This window comes from Anopheles arabiensis, chromosome 3, assembly GCF_016920715.1.
Source record: "Anopheles arabiensis isolate DONGOLA chromosome 3, AaraD3, whole genome shotgun sequence".
NCBI classification, from domain to species: Eukaryota; Metazoa; Arthropoda; class Insecta; order Diptera; family Culicidae; genus Anopheles; species Anopheles arabiensis.
The window spans coordinates 62,536,627-62,556,257 of record NC_053518.1 but is presented as its reverse complement, the minus strand read 5'-3'; the positions used below and the strand labels follow the sequence as shown (position 1 = coordinate 62,556,257).

The 19,631-nt window shown below is 43.9% G+C and overlaps 1 protein-coding gene and 1 long non-coding RNA gene across 6 annotated transcripts; one reads left to right on the top strand and one right to left on the bottom strand.

Moving 5' to 3' along the window:
- Positions 1–176: 176 nt before the first annotated feature.
- LOC120900909 (caM kinase-like vesicle-associated protein) lies at positions 177–19,388 on the bottom strand. 5 transcript variants are annotated; one of them, XM_040308506.1, is made up of 10 exons: positions 18,532–19,388; positions 15,157–15,346; positions 7,382–7,472; positions 5,599–5,802; positions 5,151–5,492; positions 4,936–5,088; positions 4,731–4,875; positions 4,426–4,636; positions 1,753–2,555; positions 177–1,692 (listed from the first exon to the last, which is right to left on the bottom strand). In XM_040308506.1, the coding sequence occupies exons 2-10, from the start codon at positions 15,188–15,190 to the stop codon at positions 634–636; spliced, it is 3,042 nt and encodes a 1,013-aa protein (XP_040164440.1). In that variant the 5' UTR covers positions 15,191–15,346; positions 18,532–19,388; the 3' UTR covers positions 177–633. The 5 variants fall into 5 exon arrangements, with proteins under 5 accessions (XP_040164440.1, XP_040164438.1, XP_040164443.1 ...); XM_040308504.1 differs by having other exon boundaries at positions 177–2,555; XM_040308509.1 differs by having other exon boundaries at positions 177–1,934.
- On the top strand, positions 8,979–9,759 carry LOC120900910. Its single transcript, XR_005739260.1, has 3 exons — positions 8,979–9,271; positions 9,335–9,581; positions 9,647–9,759. It is a non-coding gene; the product is annotated as an uncharacterized LOC120900910 (long non-coding RNA).
- Positions 19,389–19,631: the final 243 nt, after the last annotated feature.

Here is a 19,631-nt window from a genome sequence, read left to right as displayed (position 1 = left end):
TTCAACACCTTTACTCAATATGTCTTACCTTAGGAGTGAGCACAACAGCGGACAATGATGAAATGTGTTTGACCGCATACTTTTTTGAAAAATAAGAGAGTTAATTGCTTTGAAGAATGATTTGTGCGTTGGTTTCTTAGATACTTGGTATATTAATTGCATTAATTACTTGTAGAGAGTTTTATTTTACGTATATTCTTTATTTCAATATCCATATTTTAAATTGATTTTTGCTTACATTTACAGAGCAACATTGACGTACCCCTTACGAAGATAGCGTAGAGTATCAGAATTCTCTCTGCATTTTATTCCCATCTTTTGTGATTCACTTTGATTTGTAAGCTACATACTCTCTACCTAATCACACTTGGTGCGATAAGGCACTACAGCGTATTGTGCCTTTCCTCTTCTTTTCTCTATAACCATTACCTCCTACGATCATGTGTGATCTATACAAAAATATGCTAACACTAAAACTGCATCGCTTCGCTACTGCTTACATCACCGATAAGTAAAGCTACGTATAAATACACATGGCGTATAGAAAAGAGGGTGCGTATTGTATGTACAATCATCTCATTGCTATCGAACACCCTCAAACACCCTGATTGTGAGCAGAGGAATCTGTCCATCCTACTTGTGCGTCGTAATGGTTGCCTCTAGCTGTGCTTGGATCTGTTTCACGGCCGAACTGGCTACGGCGTGCCGCTTCAGGAAGGTATTGATCGTCTTCATCGATCGATTTTCGACCGCCTCCATCGCATCCCAGTCCACCGAAACCGAGCTGCGCAGTCGTAGCGCACTGTTGCGCAGATTGTTTGCCATCACCGTGTCGTCGAGCGTGGTCTGACCCGGGCCGGTGGGGCTGAGCGTACGAGGCAGTCTGGCGACCGACGTGGAAAGATCATCCTGTACACCACTCCGCTCGAGATAGCGCCGTGCAACGGAGTTAATCGCCACCGGCACATCTCGACTGCTGAGCTGATTGACGCGAAATTTGGTACGCTTGATCGAAGCCGAATGCGTTAACTTGCTGCTGTCCGATGCCGTTGACGATGATGACACATCGAGACTCTTGACTGGTGCGATCGATCTCGATCTGCTGCTCTCGGAGGTCCCGACAGTCGTCACACTCGAACTCGCATCTTCCACTACAATCTTTTGCTGTTTAACGATCGTTTTGCGCACCGTAGTAGTGGAAGCGATCTTTCCCGAGGGTGTACTCGAGAAGGTCGTAGTGGTTGTGGTCGTCGTCGTCGCCGTGGCCGCTCCTTCTGGATCTTTTTTCTTCTTCGTCGTTGACGACGTGGTCGACTTCTTGCGTACAATTGTACCGACGGCGTCTATCTTCTCACTTACCGTCGTTTCCTGCGACTGTTCGCGCGATAACCTGCCAGACGCGTTACGATCGCAAAACTTCGTATAGTTCTCCTTGAACACCGAATCTTCGTTGCAGAGGCTGATCGACTTGGGCAGGAACCGGAACGTAGGCAGCTTGAACGGATCGTTCGCGAGGAAGTCGGGCCGCTGGGCCAGCTCATTCAGCTTGTTCTGCGCCCGGGAGGTGCGGATCGTGTTCACCTTCGACTTGAGACTCTCCAGCTCACTGTCCAGCTCGAGGGCAGGTGCGGGGGTTGTCGGTGTGGTGGCGGTCGGTGCGTTCGGTGCCGACTGCTCCACTCCATCCAATGCCTTCACGTTCGTGAGGGAAAGCTTTAGTAAATCGGAAAGTTTACGCAAATCGTCACGTACCTTGTCCCGGTGTGTATCGGTCACCGCGTCACCATCACCCGCGGAACCGACGGTCCGTGGTGGGTTCGGTTGGGCAGGTGACGCTGGGTGTAGAAGGTGTAGTGGTGTTGTTGTTGGGGATGGGGCCGGATCCGTGCACACGCTTGCCGTGGTGTCACTAGAGGACGCAACAGAGTCACTATCTGCGGAAAGGAAATCGGACGACACGGACGTACGGTTTGGCCGTCCGTTGGATGCGATTGTATCAGTGTGCGTGTTGTTGGTGTGTGGGGATGAGTTTGGGACGGGATGCGGCTGCTGGACGACGATGACGATGGTCTTTGATGCCGGCTCAAGACCACCGTCGGTATTTGCGCAAGCTGGCATTTGCTGGTTAGCAGCAGGCGCTCTTTCCTCTAAGCTACTATAGCTACTAATACTGCCATTACTATCACTACTGCAAATACTTCTACTACTACCACCACCAGCTGCGTTACCACCCTGTACCGCAGGTGCCTCATCGTAGCGGGCGCTGTTAGACGTCACACTGCGCTGACAGCTATCAAATCGCTCACTATTAGTAGCCGGCAAAGTGTTAGTTGAGAGCGGCAAGCTGTCGGATGCGATCGACTCTTCTGCTTCAGCTTTTGTTTGTTGCGTCAACTCCAGTAATATTGGTGGTTTGTCCGGATCGTAGTGGTGTTGTTGGTGCTTCGTTTGCTGCTCGTCGTAACGGCGATGGACATTGTAGTTCGAATCGCTACCCTGGTTCGGTGCTTCATTTTCGGCGTTACTCTCTGCGTCTTCATTCACGTCGAGGGCTACTACATATGCGACACGTATAGAAGAAATAGCAAAACGTAGCAAAGAGCGACATATTAGTTGCTTTGTACAGCAGCAGCGATCTACTGGGATGCATGCAAAGCGTGAATTACTAATACACACACACACAAACATATTTAACTCTTGGGAACGTTGCGCACCATTGTTTTTTACGCGCGGAATATGCGTTTTCTTAAGTATACGGGTTTCTAACTCTCGTTTAGCAGCTCCGGTGACGCCGCTTGCAGATCCATTCGCTTACGGCAAGCTATTGCAGCATTATCACCATCATCATCATCATCATCATTATCATCAGCATCATCAGCGTTAGTGTGATCGACACAGCGAACGCATTAAAAGCATTTTCGAAGAAATCATCCACGAAGCGGTAGGTTAGAGACACGTAAAGGAAGGGAAAAGAAAGCGAAGAATTCATAAGCACCGAATATAAGCAAAAATATAGGCGAATGTGCTTTTTAAGTTGAACACATCGAGAATGGGCGACGAATAAGGGTGGAATGATTAGATTGAATTTCCAAATGGCTTTAAATATTCCAAAAGACTATGTTGTTGCAACCGAAGTTAATAAGTTCGCAAAGGAATGGTTTAAAGATAAGTGGCAATGCGAAACCATTAAAAAAATTAAGATAATGCACTCTACTCTCTACGGGTAAACTGCCGCTCGGTCAAACTCAAACTGGATGGTCATGTTAGTTAGCCATACGGTCAAAAGAAAACCACGGCAAAACACAATTGTTACCGGCAAATCGGAGTGGATGGTGAACGCAATAAAAGGGAGAACACATTGCATGAGGAAGTTTGTCACAGGGTGTAGAATCTAAAATACTATCAACTATCATTTACATTTCCATTTCCTGCCCAGTCGTTCAGTGGTCGTCGTCGTCAGTTTGTGGAGCGAAGGTACTACGTCGTTCCGCGTTGCGATCGTAAGCTTGCGTCTCGGCTGGTGTCGGCACGTGGAGTGTTTTTGTTTTATTTTAGTACGTTTATATTTACATCGAGCCAAATCGTACCCTAGATGCTAACTAACTTTAAGCGACAGCTTCGTGTGAGCTTCGGGGAAAACTAATGAAACTATAGGGCAGGTAGGGCGTAAAGTATCTCTAGCTCTAGAGCGGGAACAGTATACTCAATTTACTGTCCCGGTCTGTGCGGGAATGCAAAACATCATTATCATTGTACCGACCGACCCGAACCGACACCGTTGGACGGAAACCAAATTGGATATGGGATCGAAACGAAGGAAACGGGGAATAGAAAGATGGAAAAAGATAAAGACTAGTTAAAAATGGATTGGGAGTGGTAGAGCTGTACTAATCGGAGGGTGACGGTCGTATGAAGGGATCTGCTGTTGTTTAAATGTGACAAAACGGCAGTGGTGAGCTTATGGAAGTGGAAATGTGTATTTAGTTTAGTGCTTTATCGCCAATGCACGTGCTTTTTGGTGTTAGTTGATTGGGCCGTTTGCTTTAGAAAATAATCTCGCTTCATTCGAACTGCGCATATCCTGCCTTTGATGGTGAATGATGATAGTGATAATGACATTGATAATGACGATGTGAATGTACTTGAATGAGGACACTCGTTTAGAGTTCTTTTGTTGCCAAATAAAATGTAAACAATGAACAAAATATCCATTTCAAACAGCTAATCGGCACCGCTTGGTAGCAAATTTAGAAAACGATACCTTTCCCCTTCTTTGCAAGCTAGGCGTCAAACAATGCTTAAACCCTCAGCACATTTCTATACCCTCAAGAGTGCCATTTAGCTGAACGGAACGAACAATAAAAAAAAATGGAGCCACAAAACTATGCGCTACGCAAACGGGTCACGTGCGGTTTGCCGACTAACCTCGCGCTATGCTGCCCCTCCGGCTGCCGGACGTGTTGCTGCCGTTCGCTAGCCCGGCCAGCTCCGGTAGCGTGGGCCGTCGCAGCTGTACGGTTTCGCCGGACGGCGCAATAATGTTCTCCGTGTCCTGCTCGAACGCGTACCGATTGTTGGGCGTTTCGTCCCACTTGCCTACCAGTTCCTTCAGATTGTCCTTAGCAATTTCGGTGTTCTGTAAAGAGCAGAGAGAGAGATTCATTCTATTTGTGAGTGTGGAGTGGGACTAGCGGGTTTCGAATCCGGCTTGAGTCGTGTTTGTCGCCTACCGTCACATTACTACTGTTGTTGTTGCTTTCCAGCAGAATCGGCTTGAAGCTGTTGGTGAGCGATGGTCGCCGATTCGTTGGATGGTACTGGGGTTTCCGCTTGATCCACTTGTGCTTGAGCGCATCTTCCGCTGTCAGACGCTCCCTGGAAGGATAGTACACAGTGTTAATGAATTGACATTGCTATAACATCGCTTCTGAATACTTTTGTTCCTTAACCAAACACCGGTTGATGAAGTCGATCGCTTCCTCCGAAACGTTGTCGAACGCTTCATCCAAGAAATCGTATCTCCCAATCGTTATGTTGCCCATCGTCTGAATGTCATCCTCACCGGCAAAAGGTGAAAGTCCGGAAACTCTGCAAAAGGGTACGTTATTAATCAACCAATTTCATGTGCATCTTCAACCAGCAACACTCACAGCACGTAAGCGATCACACCAACGCTCCACATGTCCGTGGCGAACGAGATCGCCTCAAAGTTGACCACCTCCGGGGCGACAAACTCGGGCGTCCCGAACAGCACCTGCAGCTTGTTGTCTGGGTCGTACTCGCGCGCCAGCCCGAAATCGATGATCTTGATCCGGTTGCCGCTCTCCGTCAGGCAGAGTATGTTCTCCGGCTTCATGTCGAGATGGATGATGTTATTGCCGTGGATGTACGCGACCGCATCGCAGATCTGGCGCATAAAGATCGAGCACGCCTTCTCGGTCAGCACGAACTTTTCGTCCAGCACTCGATCGAACAGTTCGCCGCCCTCCACGCTGGTTGAAATAGAGAAAAGGAAAGAAGAACGAAGGTTAGTGTAGGTGTATTTAGATCGATTGAAACGATCGCCCCGTCCCCGTTTGGACGGTCGTTGCTACTTACAGCTCCATCATGACGCAGAAGGTACGATCGAACTCGTACGCCGCGTACAGCTGAGCGATCTTCGAGTGGTGTAGCACGTTCATCATGTGCACCTCGCGCTCGATGTTGCGCCGGTCGCCCTTCTTTACGATCTGGATGAATTTGGCCGCCAGACGGACGCCGGTCGACTTTTCCTTGCATTTGTAGACTACGCCGAACTTTCCCCTGCCGGACACCGAACCAAGAAAGCAATAGCGGTTAATGATGGTCGGGTAAGTGTTGCACTTAACAAGCTACTAAATCCTAAGATCGTAAAAAACTTTTAACAACTTGGCCAATTGCATGTAAATAGTAACAACCTGTGTTTCTTGTGTTACAGCTGCCACACGCAACAACTGTTCTTAGGGAGTATCAGTTTGCTCCTCGCTTTGTACCATTTGCTCGACATCAATTTATTTTGACATTTTCACAGTACATATTTCGAGCTGTCATTTACCGATTCGCTTGGCTACGGACCGCATTCCGCTTTGCTGCGGCGTGCTAATGATAAATTACGCCGACCGGACCAGACGACCAGACCATCTAAAAATTGATTTGCGTTCAAGCTCGAACTGCTCGAATATGATATATTAATCGGTCTCAAGAGGATGCCTACCTCGGAAAGAGACACTTACCCGTGGGGAAAAACAATCTCTATTTGGCTCAAAAGCCGAAGCAAGCTGCCGGTTGTTTAACATGTTCACCTCTCTATTAATAACCGTATGATCAATGGACGCACCATTAATAAGCGATGACGCATTCAATCAGGAATGTCCACTAATTACTCACAAGCTTCCGATTGATTTCGACGTTGTTTGTGTTTTTCTTCCCCATTTTCTGCTCCCAACACCTAACATGGTTTGCTGGTAAAGTTGGCAAGCTGGCAAGTATTATTCATCGTGCACAGACCGGGAAGCCTTTTGCTATTACCATCGCTACACGTGCAACATACCGAAGGTTGTTGCAGCGGGAGTGGCCACAAACATTGACATCGCAAAACACTATTCGTGGTGTATTCTTTTGGCTGCCAGAATCTTTCCCACTAAAACTATCAATCGATGGACCAGTCCTGGCACGTTTAGCACCTCAGACTTTAAAGACATCACCGTACCACGTGAGTCCAACCCTCCGACAACTAATTTGACCCCGTCGGCACGAGGACGAGCACCCAGGCAATGGCGACTCATGGTGAAACCATTCGAGCGGGGATTAAGCAGCCACAGCTCCTCTCTCTCTCTCTCTCTCTCTCTCTCTCTCTCTCTCTCTCTCTCTCTTCTTCTTTTTGCCTATATTACTAGACTAACAGGTGCTTCAACAGCCACTCTGACATCGTTCTTCGCTGTCGCGTCACACTCGTGGACGCGACCAATTGCGGATGGAAAAACATTCTACCTCTACACATACACACACACACTCACACTCACACACACACAGATGTATTTTTCCCTTGCCACCCGGGGCTTCACCCGGGAAAGGAATCTACATGACCCCGCACACGGCCAGACTGCTTAGGCGCGGTGTAGATGCCACGAGAGCATGTCAACGGATGATGAAAGATGGACAATCGCCATCCCGTGTCGACGCTAACGGCAGACGACGCGCTAGTGACGACGACGGCGACTATGGCGACGGTGGCAACCACAACACGACAACGGGCGCTTGCTTGCTTGCTTTGCTGGTGCGTTCTAATTTTAGCCCACCTGCCAACAACCACCACCACGTAAAACACACACAACCTCCATCCTAGCTTGGGTTTGTTACTGACCTGCCAAGCTCGGAGCTGAGCTCGTATATCTGTTTTGGATCGATGCCGCGCTTAATTTCCACCTCTCGGTACGGGAACGCTGGTGGAATGTCTGTAAAGGAAAGAAAAGGGGGGAAAACTATTACTCAAAGGAAAGTGAAATACTCTTCGAAAAAGAAAGTTAAAGTAAAGGCAAAATATCACATAATGAGCAATAAAATTGTACAATAATCTGTACTAAATTTGAGTACATAGCGAATTATACATATCGAATGTTATTCTAGTAGGATCAAACGCATCGTGTAGTTCTTGTTGGGATGAGGGGTTTCGTTTAATGACTGATATTCGACTCTTATCAGTTACGTTCTGCTCTAAACCGACGATGAATTTAAAGTCACTACTTGAGAGCAATGTACTCTAAACAATCTCAGCAAAAACGTATTTTTTTATGCATAGTCTTTTGTTATAAAACAGGGATCTTTTCCCTTGGCGGGCCACATTGTTTCACGAATATCGTTGTTGAGGACCATTTTGACGTTACCTTTAGCTGATACATGATCGTTTAAATCTCTTTGTAATGAGAAAATATCAACATTCACAAAATTTTACAACTTTCAATTATTGAAAATCTAGTTTAAATTGAAAAAGTAAACATTGAAATTTTGATTAAACTAATAAAAATAATAAACGGTTTTTTTACAAAGTCATCACGGGCCGTATTAAAGGCTCTCCAGGGACGTACAAAAAAGGACATAGTTTGGAGACCCCTGTTATAAAACATTGAAAATCTTTTATCGGAAATCTGTAAACAGTTTTTCAATCAATATTTTAAAAATGACAAATCCGAAAACAAATTTTAAAAATAACAACATTTTAGAACTTTTTTTGGGTTTGTTTAGTTTGCAAAATTTAGGAAAATTTTAAGAAAAAACTTATTATTTTCATATTGATTTTTCCCAATTTTGGTAGAATAAAAACTAATGAAATAATAAATTCTTGCTTCTTTTTGTTTTTTAATTATGTTATAGGACTCCGATAGCCGTGAAAGAAAAACCATTGAATATTAAAAATAGAATTTTTACAGCACCTATTTGGATTTTTTAATTCATAATATTTATATTTCTTTATTTAAAAACGTTGGTTTCAACACGTACAACAGGAAGTGATATAAATGCACTTGTCAAACCTTTTAAACTGTTTCAAATTAGCTGTTCAATGCAAATGAAAAAAATATAAAACTGTACCCTGTAAATGATTTTCTGATGTACTTTTTAGTACTCACGATCTCTCCCTACTAGATGTCAACAGAAGTAAACCAAACAACTGCGCACTTTCACCGCACTGATACAGAAGCACTCCATCTGCTTAAATTGACCGTGAGTATTTTTTGGGGGAGTACACAGACACACACACAGTCACCCACATGCGAAAGTCCAAAGTATCAACAAAACCCGACAGTGACCGTTTGTTGACCGCCAAAATTGCTACCATGCGATTGCAACGAATGTCACCCGATGAATCGATGCACCCCATCTTCGAACCCGAGGCAAGACGTGATGTTGAACATCCCCATACTCTTGGCACCGATCGAAGGAATTCCACTCGTGGTACGAAGTGGCGGGCGTTAGGGGCGTCACGCGTTGAGGGTGCACTGTTTTGTCTGCCATAGCGATCAGATCCTTGTTGGAAAAGTACCCAGGCAAACACATCACGGCGGAGGGCCTCGTTCATTGAAGTATGGATATGGACTTAGAGTTCCGGAATGTTTACTTGTTCGCTCAAAACTTTCGCGCTGCAACAACCGAGCGTTAAACGATCAGTTTCGTTTAGCCGTACGATCGTACGAGTGTCAATTGGATTAGACCGTCGTCAGCGTTCAGTAGCGACCGAATAGAATTAATTAATCCAACTGTATGTATACACGTCCGCGTGTCAAACGGCTTTACAACAACCCCTTCCCACCCCTTAATCTAGTGACGCCAAGTAGATGACGAATATATCACTTGAGAACGTCGACACGGCTGTAACTGGCGTTGAAAATTCGCGGAGAGTCAAGTGAAAAATAAATAAAAAAAGAAGGCATAAGAGACACTCCCCGAATCCAAATGCAAAACGTTGTTTATTTCCCTGCTCGTCTTGGCAACGGACTGATTACTGCCTCGATTGAGGAAATGATGTTGGCAAGCGAGCTGCATCATCATTCAAAAGGAGGAGGAAAAATGTAAGCACAAGGGTCACGTTGGGCCAACCGACGATGTACTGTCATGTAGTTTTGAATACTTTTAGTCACCAAGATACAGCTTCCGAGGTGGAAAGGAATCAGCCGAAAAATTGAAAACAGAAGCTCGAGGAGACCTTACATGGCAATATGGCGTGGTTGTTTGGCATGCAAAATTGTGAAAAAAAGGTAAGAAACTGTTGAAGCTGTTAAATCATTTGTAAGAGATTTCATCTTCGTTACTTTGCCAAACGATGGCATGACATTTTAAAGCATTTTAGAACTAATTTGTAACAGCTTTAAGACACAACATTTGGCCAGTAATTTAAGTTTTCTTCTCCCCGGTACATGATTTCTATTGGGAAAGCTGATTTTTCTTTGCCAATTTCGTATGTGCTTAATTATTTCTTGAGCTTTATGTCCAGTTGCAGCTTTTTTCATCTCACAACACATTTAGAGAAGTGGACCATTGGAGCAAAAGCGAGTGCCATGATATTATCAATTTGATATAGTTGTTATATAACTCAGTGTCTTGAATACATAAATTAGAGCCTTAAATTCAACCACCATTTGTTTAAGTAAATTATTAAAATGTAATTTTCCCCTGCTAACCCTAGTAAAGTCTTTTTAGGTCGTCCACAAGGACAGAGGAGGCGTGGTAGGCCCAAACTGAGGTGGCAAGATGGCGTGGAGGCATCCGCCATTAAGGCCAGTATAACGGACTGGCAGACGAAGGCACCATGAGTGGTTTCGGACACTACTGAGGCAGGCCAAGACCGCAAAGCAATTGTATTGTCAAATTAGAAAGTAAGTAATGTTCTCATGCTAAAAACTAAAAACAAATATAGTGAACTCAGAATCGAAAAAATGGTACTAAAATATAAAAGATCAGAGCAAAAAGTATACAGCAAATATGAAAATCACAAATACAGTAAAAGAGGTTAAACCATTTCAAACAGGATCGATAAGATTTTGTTGTGTAGAGACTTTGAACCTAATCGCCTTATTCGCCTCTAATCGATCCTTTACTATGTTTAATGGCTATATAAAGAACGAAACACTTCTATTATTTGAGAATTTTAACAATGAAGAGGCATACAAACTCTTCATTTCGTTATCCTTTGGCCAAACTAGACCAGATATGAGTGGGGAGTAAAATAACAAGCAAAAGGAGTTTGAATTAAGATTCGAACAGCGGATCGTGAATGATTGAATTTTTTAACGCAATATTATTTAAAGTCAGTTGTTCTTGTGATTGAAAATTGAAGACAAAATTTGAAGACAACTACTACAAAGCCTTAATATTTTCCTCTCGATAGTTCGATAGTTCGATAGTTCGATAGTTTGACTCAGATGAATAGATAGGAAAAAACAGGCTCTTGGCACGATACGGATCTGTGGTACAATAGATCTTAGTATGCCCAAAACAAGCAGCAGAATAATCTTTAAAAAAGAAAACTAGAAAATAACTTGAACAAACAGTTGCATTGCCAATAATGTATTTGCTGCAACAAGCCACACATTAATTCATTTGCGTCAAGGATACTTAAAAAGCTTCATGGTTCAGCAACAAACAATATTCAAAAGTACCCAACCATTTATATTGCCGCATAGTTTCCGCACTAAACCATTTGCAAAATACTAACATCCATGGTATTTTTATCTTAATTACCAACATTATTCGCACTGTCTCTCGGTGCTCCGTCGCCCCACCACACTCAGTTCCTCATCAAATCGATTACTGCTTCAATTGACCAAATAATGTTCGCGTGGGAAGCGGGAAGACATATCTACATCGGCCGGCTAATTATTATTAGCCACGGTCAAACTGGCGGCCAATCCAACGCAAATGCACCCCGGCATGACCTTGAGCACAGCTCATGTCATTGGCGGCTAGATCGTGGCTCACAACATCCCACCCTCGGTGATATGGGGAATGGGTTCGTAAGGACACGCAAGCTTCTGACGAAAACTGCATCATTTCCTGTGTGTGTGTGTGTCTCTCTTTTTGCTTATACCCGTTTGCCCATGACTCTCATAGGTTAGATAACTCCGTCCTCTTCTATCTCCCGCTCAGTAATCCATCTTCTTCCGGGGTGGAATTTGGGGTGGAGTCCCAGCATGGCGATGACTTTATTTCGGGAAATTGCTATCATCGTCCGATTTCAATGTACCGGCTCGCGAACGCTCAATGAACGTGTGTTTTGTTGGCTGTACCAAGCGGCCATTCCTCTGTGCGCTCTAACCTTAACCTAATCAAACAAACTCGCAAAAAAATCAATCTACACGTAACCTTGGCTGTAGGGAGCTATGGGAGAGGTAACTACAACAGTAAAAACGAAAAAAAAAAACAGATGATACCGTTGGTTCATCTCAATCGAATCCATTCATTTTTTTAAACACTAGGTTTTGCCCGCGTTCTCTTGATATTAATCTTGGCGCTGTGTTTTGGCTTCTAAACAACTTGGTTTTTTCACTAACGCTTGGTTGGTTCTAATTTTCGTTCATCACTCATCCACTTGTCGTTCCGCGCCGTTGCTAATACACAACTGCACAAAAGAGATGCCCAGTGGTGGAGCAGAAATGAGATAGAGCACAGAGCGTAGACGATATTCAAATATCAAATATAATCAAACGATCGTTAACCACCGATCGGCGCACAATCGACATTATCGGTTTGTAGTGAAAATTGATCGGTGGGCGCAAAATTGTTGTTTTCTTTTCTACCACTCCGGTTACAAAAACAAGCTAGAAGCAATAGCACACAAAGACAAGCGAGAAGCAGAAAAGCGAGTGTTTTTCGCATGAGGATGATATGCTGCGAAACGCAACGCAAAAGCGGTTTATTTCGATCACAAAAATACAAATAGTCCAAATACACGTCCCAGAAGAGCACTACCATATTTTTTGCAAATACAAAAAAAGACAAAGCTGTTTGTATGACTGCTTGTTTGATGTGTTTTATTTTTAGCCCACTCGTTATTCCAATGCAATAACGTTTGGTTATTCATGTACTAAAATGCATGACAGTAGTACTTAAAAATAATTTCCATCCATAGGGTTTTCAAAACATGACTTTTAGTATACTTATTATTTGAAATTTCATTTATATTAATTCAATTTACGCTTTACTTAACAAACAAGATCAAGCATATAACTAAAAATGAATTAAAAAAAACCTGAAGTTACAGGATGTTAGTAGAATACAATAATTAAACAGTGTCTGCCCTCTCTTTTTTCCTTTTCAAGAATACAAATAAATCTCTAACTGACCTTGCACTTTAGCGATACACAATTTAACATCTCGTCCCCCTTGTCTACACTGCGTCCCCCCACATGCTATTTTTGGTTTTGAAAGCAAAACTAAAAATCTACCAAAGAAATGGGCTACGAGCGTAAAAGTGACCTCCAGCGTGACAATCATTAATCTTTCGCAAAACTTTCTTTTGCTGACCAGGAACATAAAATAACATTAATGTTTCATCCTATTTCAGTCACACTCGAAAGTCCAACTTGACGGAACAGTATATGTGCGCGTGACATTCTATGAGTGAAATGTGTGTTCATGCCTCTCCCACACGGTTTTGTAGTAGAAAGGCGGTTTCTATAAGAATGTGTGAAACAGAGTGTACAAAAGATTTTGTTAAACAATTCACTTTTTATCCTGTTGGAATAGATTCAAGTAGAGTAACTTCTGCTTACGTTCGAAACATGCTTTCGCTATTAATTGTCGACCAAACCGGGGCACTAGTTGAAAGATCACAATCTATATAGCGTTCACAGTTTCTAGTACCTTTTTTCTTCGACATTAATCATCAAACGCGGGAACGTGGCCGATTGTCATGAAATTTGCTGCCAGGTTCATTTGCGCGTTGGACAAGCGTAGGAGACAGAAAAACAGAAACGCCTTTCCGCGCAAACAAACAGCCTGTGCGTTGTATCCGGCCAGATGGAAATGGCGGTTGAAAGCTGTCGTGCGCGCGTTTGTTTGTTTTGTGGTCGTAGAGGTTGTCATAGGTAAATTCTTTCGCACCCAGCTCAAAGTGCAAAGCGAGTAACGAGCAAACAAAGCCGACGGCAACACCGGTAACAATTAAAGGTGTTAACACACGGTAGCTTGCTAGATGCTTCAAGTTCAAGATGATAGTTTATATTCTCAAGAATGTTACACCTCGTCAGGCAAGTTGTGAATATACTGGAAAATGTCAAGTGCCGTATGAAAAACCGCTTTGCTTCAGATTACTATCTGTGCAGTTATTGTTTAATTTTAATATTGATTGTTTCTACAATTTCGATTGTCATAAACTCTTGATTTAATAAAGATGAATTTTGTTATGAATAAGCTACAAATAAATCAAATCAAAGTATATAATATGAAAAAAAATTAACAAAACTGTTATGCAATGGAGACGCACGGTTATTTATATGAAAGCACTAATTGTATCCACTCTTACATTTAAATTATGCATCATTTTCATTTCTTTAAATTTTGCTAGAACATCGTGCCAATAAGATCACAAAATAAAACGTAAATCTCTAAAAATCAAATCTAACAAAATTTGGGAAAATGTTTATTTCAAAGGTAAGGTAAGCTCGAATTTTCGTTTAGCCTTCATATTTTGCTCAATAAACGTGTTTGTTCTAGTTTGAAGGAAGCCAATAATAGATTTGCTTAAACACTTAAGCTCAGATTTTAAAGCAGATTTTAAATCAAAAATAAAGAATGGTCAACATGTCGCGAACATTAAAAAGAACTACAAGTGACAAATATGGCAGCTCACGACTAGTTATTTTACTTATTTTTTAGTTCTTTATTCTTAAAGTATTATTGCTTCCTCGGTGCTTCCAAGGAAATATTGTATTTTACACTTAACGCGCCAGTCGGATGCGTCACTCTTTCTGCGACGTACAACATATACGACAAGAGAATAGTGCTAGTAATACGTTTGCTTACTATTGTACATTCTTCTGATCCTCTAAGACACCCGTTAAATATTGCGAGGGTTGCGAGTAGTATCATCTGCTCGAAGTCTATGTGGTGATTTTAATTTTTATTTAATTAGGATTTAATTATGTGCTGAAAATAAGTCTCGTAAGTATATGAAACGCTGGCGTAACCACGTGTGTCGTAATGTGATAAAAAAAGGCAAAGTACTAGGCGTCTCCATCGTGCGAAGTCGCTGATAGCAGTTATGACAATGATTGTGGTTGTGATTTTTTTTCCAATTCTACTTAACACTTTAAGCGTCGCGTCATATGAAAGCGTATGACGGCTTTGCTTACCGCTCATCTTTCTCTCTGTGATTCTCTTTAGAACGAACGAAGGAGGAAAGAAAGAACGAGAACGACATGCGTTACGCCGCTTATCGCATTGAAACAAAAGAGTGATAACAGCCTCGCGAAAAATTGCCGCTCTCATCTTGCCATGCACTACGTGCTCACACGAAACATGCCGATGTCAGGCTGTCGGTCAAAGTGTTAACAAGCTAGTTTACAGGTAGTCATTACCTTAAAGCAGCAATAAAATGTTCAAATGTGTGTTCAAAGCTCTACCAAAACACTAAATGTGCTAACTTACCTCCGAGGGGATCTGTTTCATCCACGTGAATCATTTTCGATGCTGAATTTTTCCGCTGCTATAATTCAACTGTTGTGTGTTTTAATTCAACGTTTCAACACGTTTTTAAAAGTCCTCTTCAATGTACTGTATTTGTTTTTAGTTGATTAATTTCTCCTAGCTGCAATCGTGCCCTGGTTGAATATTTAATCTGAAAAAAAGGAAATTAATATTTAAAACAAAGTTCAAAAAAAAATTCAATAACTAACATAAATGCCTCATAACTCTATTTGATTGATAGGTATTAGTAATTAATTTAATATTTTCATCCCCAAACTATCAACCAATGCAAAGCAATGTCCCCACAAATATCTGTTAATGAAATACGATCGCGAAGTACACCTTCCCTATAGATCATTTCTCATAGCAGCTCTGCCCTGTTGGCAGCTACCGTAAACAGTGCAATGAAAAGTCGTTAATTCATTGTCAGACGTAATTGGTGTGTAATTACTGCACTTGAATTACAAACCCGGCCTAGCCGGCGTAGAAAGCCCCATCATCTCGCGCCCCTCCCAACAGTCCTCCCAAATCCCGCGTTCATACCTATCGTAAGCGTGGACCACAACTAATGCACACAACAGCTGCCGGGGCACGGTCTCCGAGTCGCCGAGTCGCCGATGTGAACTGCACCGATCGATCGATAATGCTTCAATGAGTTCAAATTCTTCACATGGTTTAATTAGCCTAGGGCTAGCCCCTCCCGTTGCCATTGCTCCTACTACTACTACCAGTACTACGATTACTATTGTTTGTCGCTTTACTTCTCCTACCGCCGCAAACAATCGCCATTTCACTTTCACCTCCATCGCGACACGGACGACCGAATCCGATCCGAACCGGCATTCGAAGGGAAACGATCATCAACACACATACATGATTTCGTTTTTCCTCGCCTTCCCCTCCACCCGACAGTCGAACAGAATGCCAACTTTTACCAACCCTGACTCTTGCGCGCCGGGTGCTTCGGGAGGTTAGGGCCACACGCTGTGCCGTGCTGCTTCCCGCTTCCGGTCGCTTCGCGTGCGGGCAATGTGGCGTGGGGCACGTTTTATTTATCATTCATTCACCTTTCACCCGTGGCGGAAGTGTGGTTTTGGTATAGGGTTTTTTTTTGCTGTACTATTTTCACCTACACTGCCGGATTAAGCTCGCTCTATCGACGCTCGTTGATTTTATTTCTCGCAGACGGGGGACGTCTGCCTGGAGGATTACGTTGGATTTACGATGCAAACCGGGCTAATCTGGTGCTGTTTTTATTACGCGTCGTGTGTGCGTGTGTGGCGTTCTACTGTTTTCCCTTATATGGCGAACCGCGACCACCGTTCACGATCATCGCCCGGAAGGAAGCGATCCCACAATGTAAACAAACTGCGTCGAAACTAATCGGAAAAAGTAGGTGTTCCGATTATCCGAAACTGACACACGCACACCACTGTACAGCCATATGCGTGTCGTCACGGGCGGCACACGCACACGCCGCTATTCATAGTTTGTGGACCCACAGATGCTCGCTCTGTGTGCGTGTGTCAGTTTTTTTGCGATGTTTCTGCCCACCCTTTGCCACAAAATCACAAAATGGATGCAGCGGGACACCACAGCCGCCACCACCACCCTTGCCAATTTGCACCCTGGAGCGGGCAAAAAAACACATACCGCCGTCACGCGTTTTTCTTTTCGGCATTCCGGCCTGAATCTGGGTCCGAACCTCAACCGCCACCGGGTGGGATGTTTTTTTTTTGCTGGTAGTAATCCATCCCTGTCTTTCTCTCTCTCTCTCTCTCTCTCTCTCTCTCTCTCTCTCTCGCTTTCGCTCGCTCTTTTCGCTTAAAAGGCACCAAAAGTAGAATGGAATGGGGATGCTTATTTTTGGAAATTGCCGACAACGATGAAGACGGCGAGCGAGAGGCGATGAGTTCGACGTACACGGCCACAACACAACTTCCCTTTTCTTTGCCACAGGCCATGTCTACCTTCTCCTATCGCTTATGCTGGTGACGTAACGCGCTCGACAAAAGCGCAAGACCAAATTGTCGTCGTTCAACCGTGTTTGTGTGTTTAACTGCAAAGAAATTGATCACTAAATAGATGACGGCAACAGCGACGGCACCGATCATCTCCGTGTTCGATGGAACGCACACACAAACACAACCGGCCCTGCTATCCGATCGTTCACGATACCAGCCCAAATGACAGAAATAAACATCTTTCCACAAGCCCTTCTCAAGGTTAGAACTGCTTTACTTCCTTCCCCTGACACGATGGTATGGTCGGTGGTAGTCGATTGCGTTCTAAAAACGATCGATATCCGTTCGCGCCATCTGGCGGGGAGTTGCTGACGATCCCCCCATACAAGAAATAGCATCCGGAGAGCATCCGCGGGGAAGTGTCTGTATCTTTTTCTGTATGCTTTTGTTTGCACATTCCAAGCTGCCCACTTACGTCGAGCGAACTCAGCCCTCGTTCTTTCTTTCTCTTTCTTTTTCACCATCTCCTCAGCTGTCTTTCAAACGCTGGCGGCGTTCGGTACGTACCTTGGTCCCTTTTTCATCGATTCGCTCTTGCTTTCTGCGGGTTCTTTTCTTTTTTTTTTTTTTTGTAGGTTCATCCCAGACAGATCTCCCTTTTTGCCGTTGCGTGTTTAAATGTGTACCTTTGTAGCTGTGTATGTGTGCACATATTGTCCCGTGCATTACGCGGCGCTAAAGACGTTATAGAGCATTATAGAGCAGGCCGGTAGTGTGTGTGTGTGGCGGGTTTCGTTTTAGTGTCTTCAGGCTTTGCTCCGTGGATTACGTGGTTTTCGAGATAGTATGACTGTAGTGCAGCAGGATCCGCTTTATCTGTCACATTTTGGGGACAGAAAGCAACCAAGCAAGCTGATGTTTACCCTTCAATGTCCTCATTTCTTGAGCCGTTCGTTCAAACGTGACACAGAAATGGAGGCTTGGTTTCACAGTGGAAATGTTTTACCGAAATTGCTTTGTCTATCTTTTGCAACCAGCGTGTCTATCCGGCTTCGTTGGTGATCGATCTTGCTTTAAAGAAGGGATGTCTAGCGAAACGAGCACAAGCTACTGAATTGCGTATTTGCTATTGTTCTAATGCATGTACCTAGTAAATAAGGCTCTTATTATCTTTCAAAGGATGCATAACGAGAAGATCACAAAGCAATAGATTACTGATTTAGCGGATTCTGACCTTCAAAAATTTCCCAATTAACCTGATCTGCAAAAACCATTCATAAAAGTATCATAATGATGCTTAAAATGACAACAAAAATTCGACTTTACTTTTCGGGAGTTTCGTAACTAAAACACGTCATTACAAATTATTCACCTTTAAGTTTGCTGCTGATACTGCTGCTGCTACCAAGTGGCGCTGTTCTATTCCACCACAACAGGTAGTTGTCGTCGATCAGAGTCTTCCGAGTGGCAAATATAATTACACACACACGTACACACTTTCGCACGTATCAGTATGACATTAGTTCGCGGCTGAAAACACACAATCGATTCGCGTTTTTTGTTGTTTTTCTCTTTGCTTCACACACAAAAACACACACAAGGGCGACGTGAATATAGCGCAACTTCTTCGATCCAGATTATTGTGTTCCTGGTGTTTTCTTCGGGTTTTATTTCTTCCTTTTACTTGCTCGTTCTTCACTTGCTTCCTAAGCGCAGTACTAAAACGCACTTGACTTTTTCGTTCTTTTTCCTTACTTCAAGAGGAAGATGAGACCCCGAGGTACGCAAACGTACGGATTGGCGAACTATGTAACGTTAGACTCTCTCACACACACATACGTTTACGGTTTCTTCCTTCGCAGTACGCACACACGCGGCACACTTTGGCAAAGGGCAAACCACACGAACCTGTGATCGATCGATCTACAGCGCTGGATTCTCTTGCTCTGCTGTATTCCGTTCTCCTTTGCGCTGTTTTGTTTCCCGCTCCCGAACGAGTTGGGAAAGAGCTCCTGGAGTGGATTGTTTTGCTTAACTTCCTTCGGTATCGACTTTTCCACCGGACAATCGGTACACGGAACTGGCAGACTCAGAGGCAAGCGAACCGTTGCTGTAGAACTTAATTTCTTCCTTTTTTCTGCTCCGTTTCTCGAAACAAGCGCGCGCACCAACCGTTCGCACGTCGTATCGCACCGAGAGCAGCACTGAGAATCGCTCACTAATCTGCGCCCGGTCCCGAAAAATGGCTTTCCGTTTGGTGCGAATCGGGCACCCCTTACCAACCTCGGTCAGCGCGATCGTGATCTGGCATGCGGACGAGTTGCGCAGTGCGCGATTTTCACCCCGCAGCTGCATCGGCTGCTTCCTGCAGCGAGCGTTTACCCAGGAGCATGAGTGCCACTGTCTGTGGGGCGGAAGAGAGCAAAAGAGCAAGACACTCACGGAGCCAGTGTCGCAGTGTATTCCGGCAGC

Bases quoted from the DNA above. Each gene is read 5' to 3' on its own strand.
- LOC120900909 (XM_040308504.1), bottom strand. From the start codon at position 15,190: ATGATTCACGTGGATGAAACAGATCCCCTCGGAG. The intron at 5,803-7,381 runs GTCAGTAACAAA...GGTGTCCGGCAG, and splicing joins CTCAGCTCCGAGCTTGGCAG to GGGAAAGTTCGGCGTAGTCT. The intron at 5,089-5,150 runs GTGAGTGTTGCT...ACCCTTTTGCAG, and splicing joins GGTGTGATCGCTTACGTGCT to AGTTTCCGGACTTTCACCTT.